The sequence below is a fragment of the Cotesia glomerata genome, linkage group LG10 (genome assembly GCF_020080835.1).
Source record: "Cotesia glomerata isolate CgM1 linkage group LG10, MPM_Cglom_v2.3, whole genome shotgun sequence".
Lineage (NCBI taxonomy): Eukaryota > Metazoa > Arthropoda > Insecta > Hymenoptera > Braconidae > Cotesia > Cotesia glomerata.
In genome coordinates, this window is record NC_058167.1 from 4,331,920 (window position 1) to 4,346,184 (window position 14,265).

The 14,265-nt window shown below is 32.8% G+C and overlaps 2 protein-coding genes across 2 annotated transcripts; both read left to right on the top strand.

Moving 5' to 3' along the window:
• The first annotated feature begins 5,292 nt into the window (after window positions 1-5,292).
• Window positions 5,293-6,228, top strand: LOC123273340. The gene has a single exon (XM_044740744.1). It carries the CDS (start codon window positions 5,293-5,295, stop codon window positions 6,226-6,228), a length of 936 nt encoding a protein of 311 aa, XP_044596679.1.
• Window positions 6,229-6,498: 270 nt separating this feature from the next.
• LOC123273341 (ATP-dependent DNA helicase pif1-like) lies at window positions 6,499-7,767 on the top strand. The gene has a single exon (XM_044740745.1). The coding sequence runs from the start codon at window positions 6,499-6,501 to the stop codon at window positions 7,765-7,767; it is 1,269 nt and encodes a 422-aa protein (XP_044596680.1).
• The last annotated feature ends 6,498 nt before the right edge of the window (window positions 7,768-14,265 follow it).

The following is a 14,265-nucleotide window of genomic DNA, read 5'->3' on the forward strand; positions in this document are numbered from 1 at the left end:
TCCATAAACCAAAAGAGAGTTTGCTGTAATCCTAGCCAGGAGCCCTTACAGGGTGCTACCATCCGGAGCCAGATGGACCCTGGTTTTTTAACGAGGTTGTTACTCCTCCGGCTCCTCCTTCCTCCCTCCGAGGAGAGGCCCCGGGCTTGCCACCGGTATAGCAGAGTTATGTCGAGATGAGCTTATATCTTTAAAAATGTCAATAGTTCACAAGATACAAGGTTATTTCTTAATTACGTATCTAGAGATAGAGCATTTTCGAATGCAACCTAAATGTCTATCATCATAAATTGACTATCGACGAGAATGATATGAAACCTTGAAAAAGCACAAATTCAAGTCATGTCCTTTGCAATGACACTTAATTTCACTGAAAAAATCGATTTCATTATGTGACTATCCAGGACACAAAATTGTTCTTATTCTTTTAATAATATAATTTATTATTATTCAATTATTATAGTTGTTTTAACCATTATTGCCTGCCGCATGAAACTTCCACAGGAATATATCATGTGGCAGCCCCAATTATTTTTTTCCGCGTAAGATTCAAACTTATATATTGTTAGAACTATAATAGTATAGGAATGACTCCTATAGCATTATAGGAACCATTCCCATAATGGTATAGGAATAGTTCCCATAATTTTCTTTCCGTGTAAAGAAGTATTTATATGGAATTGAGATTTTTCTTCCCATTTTCATTTTACTTAATTTTTGACTAACAATTTAAACTATTTTTTAAGCTGACTATCGCATTCCAAGTACTGAAAAAATTACTTCAAGATGTAAATATTTTTTATAATTCGCTTGGTTTCAATAAATTTTTTTTTTATTATCATCAATCAGCACATACACGGAAAGAACAAAAACTCACTGTACATCCTCGAAAAGTATACTCCGTGGTATTCATAGTGAAAAAAAATTTCAAACTATAGTCAATATCCTTCAAAGTATACTGAATGAGTTTGAAACTGTACTCCGTGAAGTTTCCGATTTAACCGACTAAATTTTCTGGTTATATCGCATAAAACTTCACAGGGTATAATGTGAAAAATAGTTTCGTGTAAATTAAATTATACTCAAATGAAATTTGTTTATAAATATATTATTTTAGTTATTAAATTGAAATAGGTTAATTATTTGTAAATACATAACTTCAGTATGCTTATATTTAGGATGACATTTGTTTTGACACTTTTTTTATTGTGTCAAAATAAAAATATTATGAGACAGCTGTCACGATAAATATTAAAAAAAACTGATCTTATTGATTTAATAAAATCTATTAGACCGGATTTAAGTGAGCTTAATTGAGTAAAGTTAAATAATCTATAATTTTTTTTTTATTATTTTTTTTTGTTAATAAGGTGATTTCTTAATAATAATAGAATTTTAGTTAATGTAGTGTTGATGATAATTTAGTGAAATGCTACTCAATTAAGAATTAATTTTATGGATATTCAAAGTGGGTAAAATCAAACCAAAAGTGATTTCTTCTTTTTAATGTTCTTGCAGTCTTGGTGAGTTTTTATTTAATCGTTTTTCTGTTTCAAAATATATAATTCAATATACTTTGTTATTTTCCTTATTTAATTTATCATCATAATTGATAATAATTCAATTTATAAAGTAATCATCGGAATATTTATTTGATCTCCATTCAATAATAATAACGGATTTGTCAAAACATTGCTAATTAATATATTGAATTATCATTTATTTATTGTTATGATGATAATTTATTTTTTTAAACTATTTTTTCAATTAAATTCCATCACCATATCAACCTAAGTTCAAATAAAGTTTTGTTTATTTACATTTTATAATAATTATTCACCAATGGATTCTGAGATTCCTCTAAAAGTTGTACATATTCTCGGTGATGGCGCGTGTCTTTTTTCTTCAATATCGTATTTATTGTATGGTACTATGTCAAAAAGTGCTCTTATTAGAAATCAGATCGTGCATCATGTATTCAACAACTGGCAGAGGTTCAAATATTTTACTCAGCAAGAATCTGGTGAACCTTATGGTACTAAACGTTTGTACTTCGAGGACATGTCGAAGCCTTATACACAAGGATCTCTTTGTAAAGTTAAAGCGGCGGCAGAGTTGTTTTCATATCAGTTTCAAGTATATCAAGATGGCTGTCTCAGGGCTACGTTTGGTGAAGCATCAGATGTAATTAAAAGACTCAGGTTTACTGGAAACCACAACAACGGTCATTATGACGTTTTAGTTCCATTATTTGAACCAATAAGTATTGATATTACTCAACCATCAAACAATCTTGATCAAAATCTTGAAACAGAGACCGAAGATGTAACAAATTTGTCTTCCTCTCAATTAACTTCTGACACAACTTTCTTGAGTGGTGATGGATCTGTTTTTGTAACTGAAATATCAATATCAATGAATAATTACTGAAATATCAATGAATAATTACTGAAAGAGCGGAAAAGCGGGGATCAGGTTTAGGTCTGGATATCTCAATTAAAACGCGTAAATTATTATCAAAAATAACACTAGGAATTTATTTACATTAAAGACACTCAATATTTAATATGTTTAATAGCGGATTGTTAAGATAAAAGCGGATTTATAAATTACAGCGTGGTTAGCAAAAGCGAAGCCAGTTGACACGTGGTTGAACACTTTACCGGCACTGAAAAGGCGGTGAAAATAATGCACAAATAACACAACTTATCTGAAACAAACTAAAGCGAATTATTAACAAATAATTTAAGCAAATTAAATTATTAAATAAGCGAAATGCGGTTTATTAACGAAAAGCGAAAAGTAAAGAAATACTAATGGCGACTTGATGCAGCGAAAGCGTAGAAGCGAAAGATAATAACAATAGTTCGTCTTCTTCCTCGTTGAGTTGGGGAAGAAGGCTATTGCGCATGTCTAGTGGGAGCGATCAGCCAATAAAGCGGTCGATTCATGGCGTGATCGAGAGGCTGATTTTCTATTGGCGGTTCGATTTTTGCGGGAACTAGCGGTGGACAGGTGCGTCTCTTAAATTTGGGAGTCCCCCAGGAGCGAGTTAATCGCTACTGGGCCTTGTTCACCGAACAGGTACTATGTCAAAAAGTGCTCTTATTAGAAATCAGATCGTGCATCATGTATCCAACAACTGGCAGAGGTTCAAATATTTTACTCAGCAAGAATCTGGTGAACCTTATGGTACTAAACGTTTGTACTTCGAGGACATGTCGAAGCCTTATACACAAGGATCTCTTTGTAAAGTTAAAGCGGCGGCAGAGTTGTTTTCATATCAGTTTCAAGTATATCAAGATGGCTGTCTCAGGGCTACGTTTGGTGAAGCATCAGATGTAAATAAAAGACTCAGGTTTACTGGAAACCACAACAACGATCATTATGACGTTTTAGTTCCATTATTTGAACCAATAAGTATTGATATTACTCAACCATCAAACAATCTTGATCAAAATCTTGAAACAGAGACCGAAGATGTAACAAATTTGTCTTCCTCTCAATTAACTTCTGACACAACTTTCTTGAGTAGTGATGGATCTGTTTTTGTAACTGAAATATCAATACGATCAAAAAGTGGAACAAAACGAAGAAAAAGATTTTCTAGCGCAATCAGAGCTAAACAACTGAAAAAAGCTGCTTCAAAATATACAAAAAACCACAGAGAAGTTCATAGAGAGGCCGCTAGAAAATATAATGAAAGTCATCCTGAAATCTTAAAACAAGCCACCCAAACATATCGTCAAACTCATCCTGATGTAGTGAAAAAAATTCACAAGGCTTACAACGAAAAAAATCCACACGTCAATCGAGCAGCTACCGCCAAATATCATGAAAAAAGATCAAAATCTAAATTATTGTCCTGGACTTCTAACCATTTGTCCGGTTTCAAGTACGATACTAGAATAAATTATTCGAATGATAAAATTGTCAATCTTGGTCCACGTTCTCCTTGCCAATGGTGTCATGCTCTGAAATGGAAAGATGAGACTCAAGGAATGTGCTGCAGTAGTGGTAAAGTCCAACTTTCTAAGCTTGGCCCCTATCCTGAACCTTTACACAGCCTATTGACTCATCAGGATCTACTATCAGAACATTTTCTGAAAAATGCCCGTAAGTATAATGGATGTTTCCAAATGACATCTTTCGGAGCCAAAGAGGTAAGAGAAGGAAATTTTATGCCAACTTTCAAAGTTCAAGGGCAGGTTTATCACAGAGTAGGCAGCTTGATGTCTGAACCTAATCAAAAGCCTTCTTTTCTTCAAATATACTTTGTTGGTGATGAATGTCATGAAAGAGACATCCGTTGTGTTATTTATCCTGGCGTTTATCCGGAATTAGTTCATCAACTGCAGAAGTTGTTACATCAGCATAACAAATATCTTCAGGATTTTAAGGCTGCAATAGATTCAATTCCTGAAGATCAAAAAGACTTCAAAGTAATAATTAATGCTGACAGAAAACCGGCTGGAGAACATAAGGGCCGTTTTAATGCTCCTCAGGCAAAAGAAGTTGCAGTTCTAATTGTTGGACAGGATTTCGAAAAAGAGACATTGTTCTTCACAGTAGAGACAATAAGTTGATGCGAATTAGTGAAACACACCGCTCATATGATGCTTTACAATATCCTTTGATGTTCTGTTATGGAGAAGATGGCTATCACATCAACATATCTAAGCGTGACGAGACGAGTAAACTGCCTCTCGATAAGACAGTATCTGCTTCAGAATTTTACAGCTTTAGAATTATGGAGCATGAGAGTGAAGTGTGCTATTTATTGCGATTCCGCAATCTTTTAAATCAATTTTTAGTTGACATGTACGCAAAAATTGAGACTGAAAGACTTAACTATATTCGTAACTATCAAAAAAAACTGAGGTGAGGAATACGTTCACTTGAAAGATGCTTTGTCAAAAAATGATGAACAATTATCAACAATGGGAAAAATGGTTGTGTTGTCTTCTTCTTTTACTGGAGGACCCCGTTACATGCATGAGCAAACTCAAGATGCAATGACATATGTACGTCATTATGGACGGTCAGATTTATTTATAACATTCACCTGCAATCCTAAGTGGCCGGAAATAACGCAGCTTTTGAGTGAAGGTCAACAGTCTCATGATAGACATGACATCGTAGCGAGGGTTTTCAATGTGAAAGTGAAACATATGATAAAACTTCTTACAGTAGGTCGTATCTTTGGTGACACGAGGTGTCACATGTACACCATAGAATGGCAAAAACGTGGACTCCCTCCCCGTTCATATTCTATTATGGTTAGAAGAGAAAATGAGACCAGAGTCTATTGACCAAATTATCTGCGATGAGTTACCTGATCCAGATATAAATCCAGATCTTTATCAAATTATCAAGACAACCATGGTTCACGGTCCATGTGGATCTTTTAATTTAAAATCACCCTGTGTTGTTAATGTTAAGTGCACAAAAAATTACCCCAAGGAATTTTTAAAAGAAACTCAAACAGGAGATGACGGATATCCCAAGTATCGTAGACGATCACCAGCAGACGGAGGAAAAACTTTCAAACTTAACGGAGTTGAAATCGACAACCGATGGATAGTGCCGTACAATCCCGTTCTATCCCATACCTTCGGGGCTCATGTTAATGTTGAGAGTTGTAACTCTGTAAAATCCATAAAATACATCTGTAATTATTTAAATAAAGGATCTGACCAAGCATCGTTTACCGTTCAGGATCTTGATGAGGTGACGAACTACCAGGCGGGACGTTACATCAGTAGCTCTGAAGCAGTCTGGCGAATATTTCGTTTTCCTATTCATGACAGGTTTCCTTCGGTGATGCATCTTGCTGTACACCTTGAAAATGGTCAAAGAATTTATTCTACTGAGCAAGATGTGGCTGACAAAGTAATTAATCCAAAAACAACAACACTAATGGCTTTTTTTGAGCTTTGCCAAGTTGATGACTTTGCAAAAACTCTTTTGTATGTTGAAGTTCCAGCTTATTACGTATGGAAAAATAACCACTTTGATAGAAGAAAAAAAGGTAAGGTTGTTTCAGGTTATTTAGGAGTCAAGAAAGATCAAATTTTAGGTAGAGTTTATACCGTGCATCCCGGAAATACTGAATGTTATCACCTGCGTCTTCTCTTACATGAGATTCGAGGTCCTACATCATTTTCTACTTTCAAAACTGTTGATGGAGTGTGGAGTGATTCATCCAACATTTCAAGCAGCATGTAGAGCACTTGGTCTTCTAGAAGATGATGCTAATTGGTGTCGCACTCTGGATGAAGCTTGCATCTCTGATTCGCCCTACAAGATCCGTGAGCTGTTTGCCATTATGTTAGTTTTTTGTCATGTTGACGACCCACCAAAATTATGGGAGAAATATCGAGATTATTATGAGAAGATATTAAGAGAGAGGTAGAACGAGACGGTGGAAATGTTGAGCTGTTACTTGATGTTATTTACAACAAATGTCTCATACTACTTGAAGATATTGTTATGTCAATGTCTGGAAAAAGACTTCTTCAGTTCGGTCTCCACTCTCCAATCCGAGATGAAAGGTTTATTGTCACTAATTGTCAATATTTGCGTGAATTGGCTTACGACACCGTCTATTTAATTAAAGTTGTAGAAGAAAATGTTCCTAAATTAAATCTAGAACAGAAAAAAGTTTACAATGAAATTTTAAATTCAATTATATCTGATTCTGGGCAGTTGTATTTTCTTGATGCTCCAGGTGGCACTGGAAAAACGTTTTTAATCAATTTACTGCTTGCGAAAATCAGGAGTAAAAAAAACATCGCTATAGCCGTTGCTTCTTCAGGAATTGCTGCGACTTTGATAGACGGAGGTAAAACAGCTCACTCTGCCTTTAAACTACCTCTCAATTTAGGTTATTCTGAGTCTCCACTTTGTAACATCTCTAAACAGAGTGATATGGCTCATGTGCTGCGAGAAGCAAAAATTATTATCTGGGACGAGTGCACTATGGCTCACAAAAATGGTATTGAAGCTCTAAACAGTTTGCTCCAAGACATTAGAGGTTGCTACCGAATTATGGAAGGAGTAATTGTTCTCTTGGCCAGTGATTTTAGACAAACTTTGCCTGTTGTGCCACGAGGAACACGTGCAGATGAAGTTAAAGCCTGTATCAAGTCATCAATTTTATGGCCTTCGGTCAAAGTTCTATCTTTGACCATCAATATGCGTGTTCATCTTCAGCCAAATTCGAAAGCAGAAGAGTTTTCAAAAATACTGATTGATATAGGTGATGGCAAAATTCCGGAAGAAGACGGAAGAATAAACGTGTCCTATATTAATTGTGAAACTGTCCCAGATTTAATCACCTTGACTGACAAAATATACCCGAATATTGACAAAGCTGGCGACAATTGTAGTTCATGGTTAAAGGAGAGAGCCATCCTCACACAAACTAATGAACAAGTCAATTGTATTAACAACTTTTTGCTGGAGAAACTGCCAACTGAGCAAGTAAGATATGAATCGGTGGACAAAGTACTGGAGGATGAAGAAGCTGTCCACTATCCTGTTAAATTCTTACACACTCTCAATCCACTAGGGATACCACCTCATGTTCTTCAACTCAAGATTGGCACTCCAATAATGTTGCTCCGCAATTTAAATCCGCCAAAATTATGTAATGGTACCAGGCTTCAAGTCAAGGTCTTACACAAAAATGTCACTGAAGCCATGATTTTCACCGGAAAATATGAAGGAGAAACTATATTCATGTCAAAGTTTCATATGCCATGACGATTAACAAGGCACAAGGGCAGAGTTTAAAGATGACTGGTATTGATTTAAGAAATGACTGTTTCTCTCATGGCCAACTATACGTGGCATGCTCAAGAGTAAGTTGACCTGACAGCTTGATCATTCTTCAACCAATAGGAAAAACGAAAAATGTTGTATATAAAGAAGTTTTAAGTATTTAATTTTCTATTTTTGACTATATTAATGATTATTTCTTTAAATTAAATCGATATAATCAGAAAATAAACAGTAATCCAAATAATAAATATTCAAATTTTTAAAAATTTTTGGATCTACCGCTAGAGTGGTTTTTAATTCAATTATTTTAAATATTTTATCTATATAATAATTTCTTTTTACTGTTACAAAAGAAATGTTTATCAAGCTTTCAATTTTGTTTAGTGTTAATTGATTGGATACATTTATAAATTTCAAAAGAATAGATAAGGTAAAAGCCCCAATAGATGATCACGTACCAGTATATGATCACTCCATGTATTTGTATATCTATATTCATAAATATAGGTATACTAATACATGGAGTGATCATATACTGGTACATGATCATCTATTGGGGCTTTTACCTTATAATAAATAATATATTTTAATAATTTTCAGGTTTATTGTAAAGCTAAAACTATGAACAATGTGTTTTTTGGATTTTAATTTACGTTTCTAATATACAAAGTTAGTGATCAAAAAAATTTTAAAACTATGAAAATAATAACAGTATAAAAATAAGAACCAATGCTAAAATAGAAAATGCTAGCAATATGCTAAAAAGTTCATAGTTTTAAATTTATAACCAATGTTCATTTAGAATTAGTTAATAAAAAAGATATAAGTTAAATTACTGTCTTTTTATTTAGCACGACAGAGTATTGATGCCTAGGTTTAAGTTGTTTATATCCAATCTATATTTATATAGATTTGATATGTGTAACAAATTCTAAACTTGATGGCATTAACACTCACGTCGATCCATGGTGTAGGCCTACTGGGGATCCCGCCATGTAAAATAATGGGAACGCATCGTACGACACAGTATCTCCATGGTGATGTGGAAAGCTGTGTTATTTATTATTTTAACTCATATAAATCGATAAGACCCTAAGTAGTTAAGGTCATGTTAATTTTGTAAAATCCGTTTATGATAAATAATTAGGCAGCTAGATAACACAATTTAATATTTCTTTCACTTGGCATGTATTTTATGCCACGCGAAGCAGGCGGGTAACGGCTAGTATATATATATGAGATTTCCACCTATATATTGACTCATCACGATATCTCTGGAACCATAAGCCGTAGAGATTTGAAATTTTGTAGGAATATTCCTTTCGCCGAGTAGAGGTCAGCTAAGAACGGATTTTACGAAATTCCACCCACAAGGGGGGTTGCGGGGGCGTTGAAAATGGAAAATTCCCATTTTTAAACTATAGCTCCTATCTACTCCAAATTTAGTAGGAATCTCCTATATGTGATGTAGAAATTATCTATGAGCGGATTTTATGATAACTCATCCCCAATAAAGATTGCGGGGTAGGGGTTAACAATGAAAATAAAAAATTTCTTAACTATAGCTCCTATAGGTTTCAAATTTGGTAGGAATCATTTATATGTGATCCAGAAATGATCTAATAGTGGATTTTATAACAACCTCCTCCAAATATGGATTGCGGGGGTGGGTGCTAACAATGAAAATTTTAAATTTCTAAGCTAAAGCTCCCATAGGCTCTAAATTTGGTAAGAATCTGCTATATTTGAGGTAGAAATGATCTAAGAGCGTATTTAATGATAACCTACTCCAAATATGGATTTCGGGGGTGGGTGTTAACAATTACAATTTTAAATTTCCGAGCTATAGCTCCTACAGACTCCAAATTCGGTGAGAGTCTTCTATTTGTGATGTAGAAGTGATCTAAATGAGGATTTCAATAAATTCTACCTTCAATAGCGATTGCGGGGGTGAGTGTTAGAATTTTCAATTTCAATTTCCAAACTGTAACTTTTATAGACTTTAAATTTGGTAGAAATCTTCCGGTATAATTTTCCTGTCAAGTTCAGCTAAGAATGGATTTTATTAAATTCCTCCCCCAAAGGGGTTTGCGACGGCGTTAACAATGAAAAATTCCCGTTCTTAAACTATCGTTTCTATCGACTCCAAATTTGGTAGGAATCTTCTGTAAGAGATATAGAAATAATCTATAAACGAATTTTACGATATCTCACCCCACAGGGATTGCGGGAATGGGTATAAACAATGAAAATTTTGAATTTTAAAGTTGTAGCTCTTACAGACTCCAAATTTTGTAGGAACTTTCTGTAAGTGATGGAAAAATAATTTATGAACGAATTCTACGATATTCTACCTCAAAGAGAATTGCGGGGGCGTTAACAATAAAAAATTCCCGTTTGTAAACTACAGCTCCCATATATTCCAAATTGGGTAAGAATTTTCTGTAAGAGATGTAGAAATAATATACGAACGAATTTCACGATGGTTCACCTCACAGGGGTTTGTGGGGGTAGTTGTTAACAAATAAAATTTTTATTTTCCAAGCTATAGCTCCTACAGACCCCAAATTTAGTAAGAGTCTTCTACATATAATATATAAATCATTTAAGAACGGACTTTACAACGAATTACCTCCAATAAGGATCGCGGGGGTGGGTGTTAACAATAAAAAATCTTAATTTCCAAAATATAGCTTCTAAAAACTCTAAATTTGGTAAAAATCTTTTATTTCTCATGTAGAGATCATCTCACAATGAACTTAAATAAAGACTATTTCCGATAGGAATTGCGGGGATGGGTGCTAAAATCTAAAATTTTAATTTCCAAACTGTAACTTCTACAGACTCTAAATTTGGTGAGAATCTTCGTGTATGATGTCAAGTTCAGCTAAGAATGGATTTTCTCGAATTCTAACCCTAGAAGGGATTGCGGGGGTGTTAACAATGAAAATCTCTCATTTCCAAACAAAAGTTTCTATGGACTTGAAGTTTTGTTGAAACCTTTTGTTTATAATGTAGAAATTTTCTCGAATAGGATCTTATGAAATTCCTCTCCCATATAAGAGTGTGGGAGTGATAATTGTCAAAAAATGTATACTTTTCAAATACAGTTCCTACAGATATAGAATTTGATAGAATCTCAAGAGAAACAGGAACTTACGGGAATTGCGTCCAAGGCCAACGGATTTAAATATTTTCCTTTTTTAATAATTATATTTTCTCACAACAATCGTCCCTTTGGCAGCGGCAAAAAAAGTCATTGTAAGGTTTCCAAAATTTAACTTTACATGTAGCTATTCACTCAACGGACTAAGAATTTTACATACATTTTATTTTTGCTGATCACATAACCCATGAATTGTTCTTATTACCGGATCGCGGGAACGTAACAGATTGAAATGAATGCATTTTCTAAGCACTTGAGATGTGAAAAAGGAATTTGGCTATTTATTCTAAGAGAATTCGTTAAAAACATGTACAAATAAGTTTCTATGAAAAATTGATGTCACGGAGGAAATTTAAATTAACGGCAAAATTCGTCACGCTTTAAGGGGTAACGATAGTAGAACATTCGTCATGGGGGCCGCCATGTTTTTTTCAGGTGCCACCACTATTGATGACATCTGACGGCAAGAAAAAAAAGTAAGTAAACAGAAATGATGAGTAGCGCGAACTTCTTAAAAAGCTAACTACATTAACGACAAAAAAGGCGCGATAAATTCAATTTCGTTACTTGAAAAAAAAAAAAAATTAATCTAAAAGTAAACATTTTTTAATAATCAAATTAATAAAATATATAAAAAAAATCGCGCTATTCTTTACTTCTATTTCAACATAAAAAATACAATATTGGCGATATAAAATAAAATTTAAATATAAGTATCTGACCTAATTTAAGATAAAATTTAAATAAATTATTCTCAAATTATAACTTACATCAAAGTGTAAGCCGGTATCCGATTAATATAGTATACTTTATCATAAATTTTATGAATTTTAATAAAAAATTTATTTATAACTAATGATCTGGCCTAATATGGAGTAAAATAAAAACATTTAATCCATATTATAGCTCACTCAACTGTGTAAGCTGGCATCCAATCGACGTGTTTACATTTAGACTTAATTATTGTTATTATTTTAAAAATAATTTAAAACTTGTGATCTGGCCCAGTTAGAGATAAAATAAAAAATGATTTTATCCAAATTATCACTTGCATAAAAATGTAAGTCGGCATCCGATCATTATAATTTATCCTTCTTTATATAAATATAAATCTTTTTAAATTAAAAATAACTTACATAGTAATGTAAACTGGTATTCTATCATTATCAATTAGTGCTACGTACAATTTTAAATATTTTTAATGAAAAACATAATTATAACTCATAATCTGGCCTAACATGGAATAAAATGAAAACGTTTTATCCACATCATAGCTCATTCAACAGTGTGAGCCGGCATTCGATGAGCATATTCAAATTTAAAGTTTATCATTATTATTTCTAAATTACTATCATTTTTAATTATTATTATTTTTTGATTAATTAAGGACTAATGATCTTGCCTAGTTTGAGATAAAATTAAAAATAAATTTATCCAAACTATAGCTTGCATGAAAATGGAAGCTGGCATTAGATCGTTACTAACTACTCTTACATACAATTTAAAAATTTTTCAATCAAAAATATAATTATAACTCATATCTTGCCTGACATCATAAAAGATAAATAATTTCACTCAAATCATAACTTATCAAACCATAACTTATGAATTTTAACAAAAAATTTACTTATAACTAATGATCTGGCCTAATATGGAGTAAAATAAAAACATTTAATCCATATTATAGCTCACTCAATAGTGTAAGCTGGCATCCAATCGACGTGTTTACATTTACACTTAATTATTGTTATTATTTTAAAAATAATTTAAAACTTGTGATCTGACCCAGTTTGAGATAAAATAAAAAATTATTTTATCCAAATTATCACTTACATCAAAATGTAAGTTGGAATTCGATCACTATAATTTACTTTTACTTATTAATTTGAAAATTTTCAATTAAAAAAATATAAAACTAACTGATAAAAATTTTTTTCTTCGTTTCAGTCATTATTCATTTTTGGAAAAAAACCACTGGAATGTCATAGTGATTGCACATTAAAATTTACAATGAATATTAGCTAGAATAATCACAGGGATAAAAGGTACGGGCCAATCTGATGAAATTTGAAATCTGTACAAATCTAAACAATACTCCCATTAAATTTCAAGTCTAGATCTCTAAAAATACAATTCTATGAAGTGCCCAGCGGAGCGGGCGGGTAACAGCTAGTATATATATCTAATATATAAAATTCTCGTGTCACAATGTTCGTTCCCATACTCCTCCGAAACGGCTTGACCGATTCTCATGAAATTTTCTATGCATATTCAGTAAGCCTGAGAATCGGCTACTATCTATTTTTCTAACCTCTAAGTGATAAGGGGTGTTCACCCCAAAAATTTTTTTTTTATTTTTTTGATTAAATTTTTTTTTTTTTTTTTTTGTTTATTATGTGGCATCAAAAAATACATACAACTCTAAATTCGCACTTTTTTATCACCAACCCTTGTTTTTCAATAGTCATTTTCGTAATTTTATCATTTTCTATCCCGCTCGATAACATCAATTATTATCACTTGGTAAGTTATCCCCTCCATGTGTCTACCGGTATCACTTCTCACCCTGTAAACAGCACGGAGTAGGAATGTTACCTCTACAGTTTTTGGCTATTATTAGTGTTTATGCTTCAAGCGTAGTAGTTAAACATTTTTACTATCTCAGTGTAACTCTCATATCAAATATATTCTCGAGTAACTTTATTATTTATTTATTAATAACTAATATTATTGAATATAATTAATTATTAATAAGCTCTAACTTCGACAGAATTTTTTTTTTCAATATTTCTAACAATATGTATTTTCGATATAATTAAGAAACTATCTAATTTTTACATGTATATTTAATGTAATCAAAGATAAAATAAATGATTAATATAATAATTAAATAATTTAATCAGTTCTATTCATGTTTGTTTTGTATTGTACAGTGAACAATGCCAACAAAACGCAAAGAGGCCAATTTGAGCCGTGATACAAATAAATCTAGAAGCATTCGAAATAGAAGAGCCCAAAGAACCGAAGAACAAGTTCAGGAAGAAAATACTGGAGCGCGTGTGAGAATGGCGCAATTGCGTCAAGAACAATCAGACGATACACGAGCTGAACGCAATGAAGTCATGAGATTAGAACAACGACAATCACACCGTTTTACTGTCAATAGACGCAGAGCGAATAAATGTTAAGACGTTGTCGATGAGTGATCGAGAGTGATCAATGAGTGATCGATGAGTGATCAAGTTTGTTTGTATTAGCTAAAGACAGGCTAACGAAAAATATTGTTCACGCTGCCGCATTAAGAGATTAATATT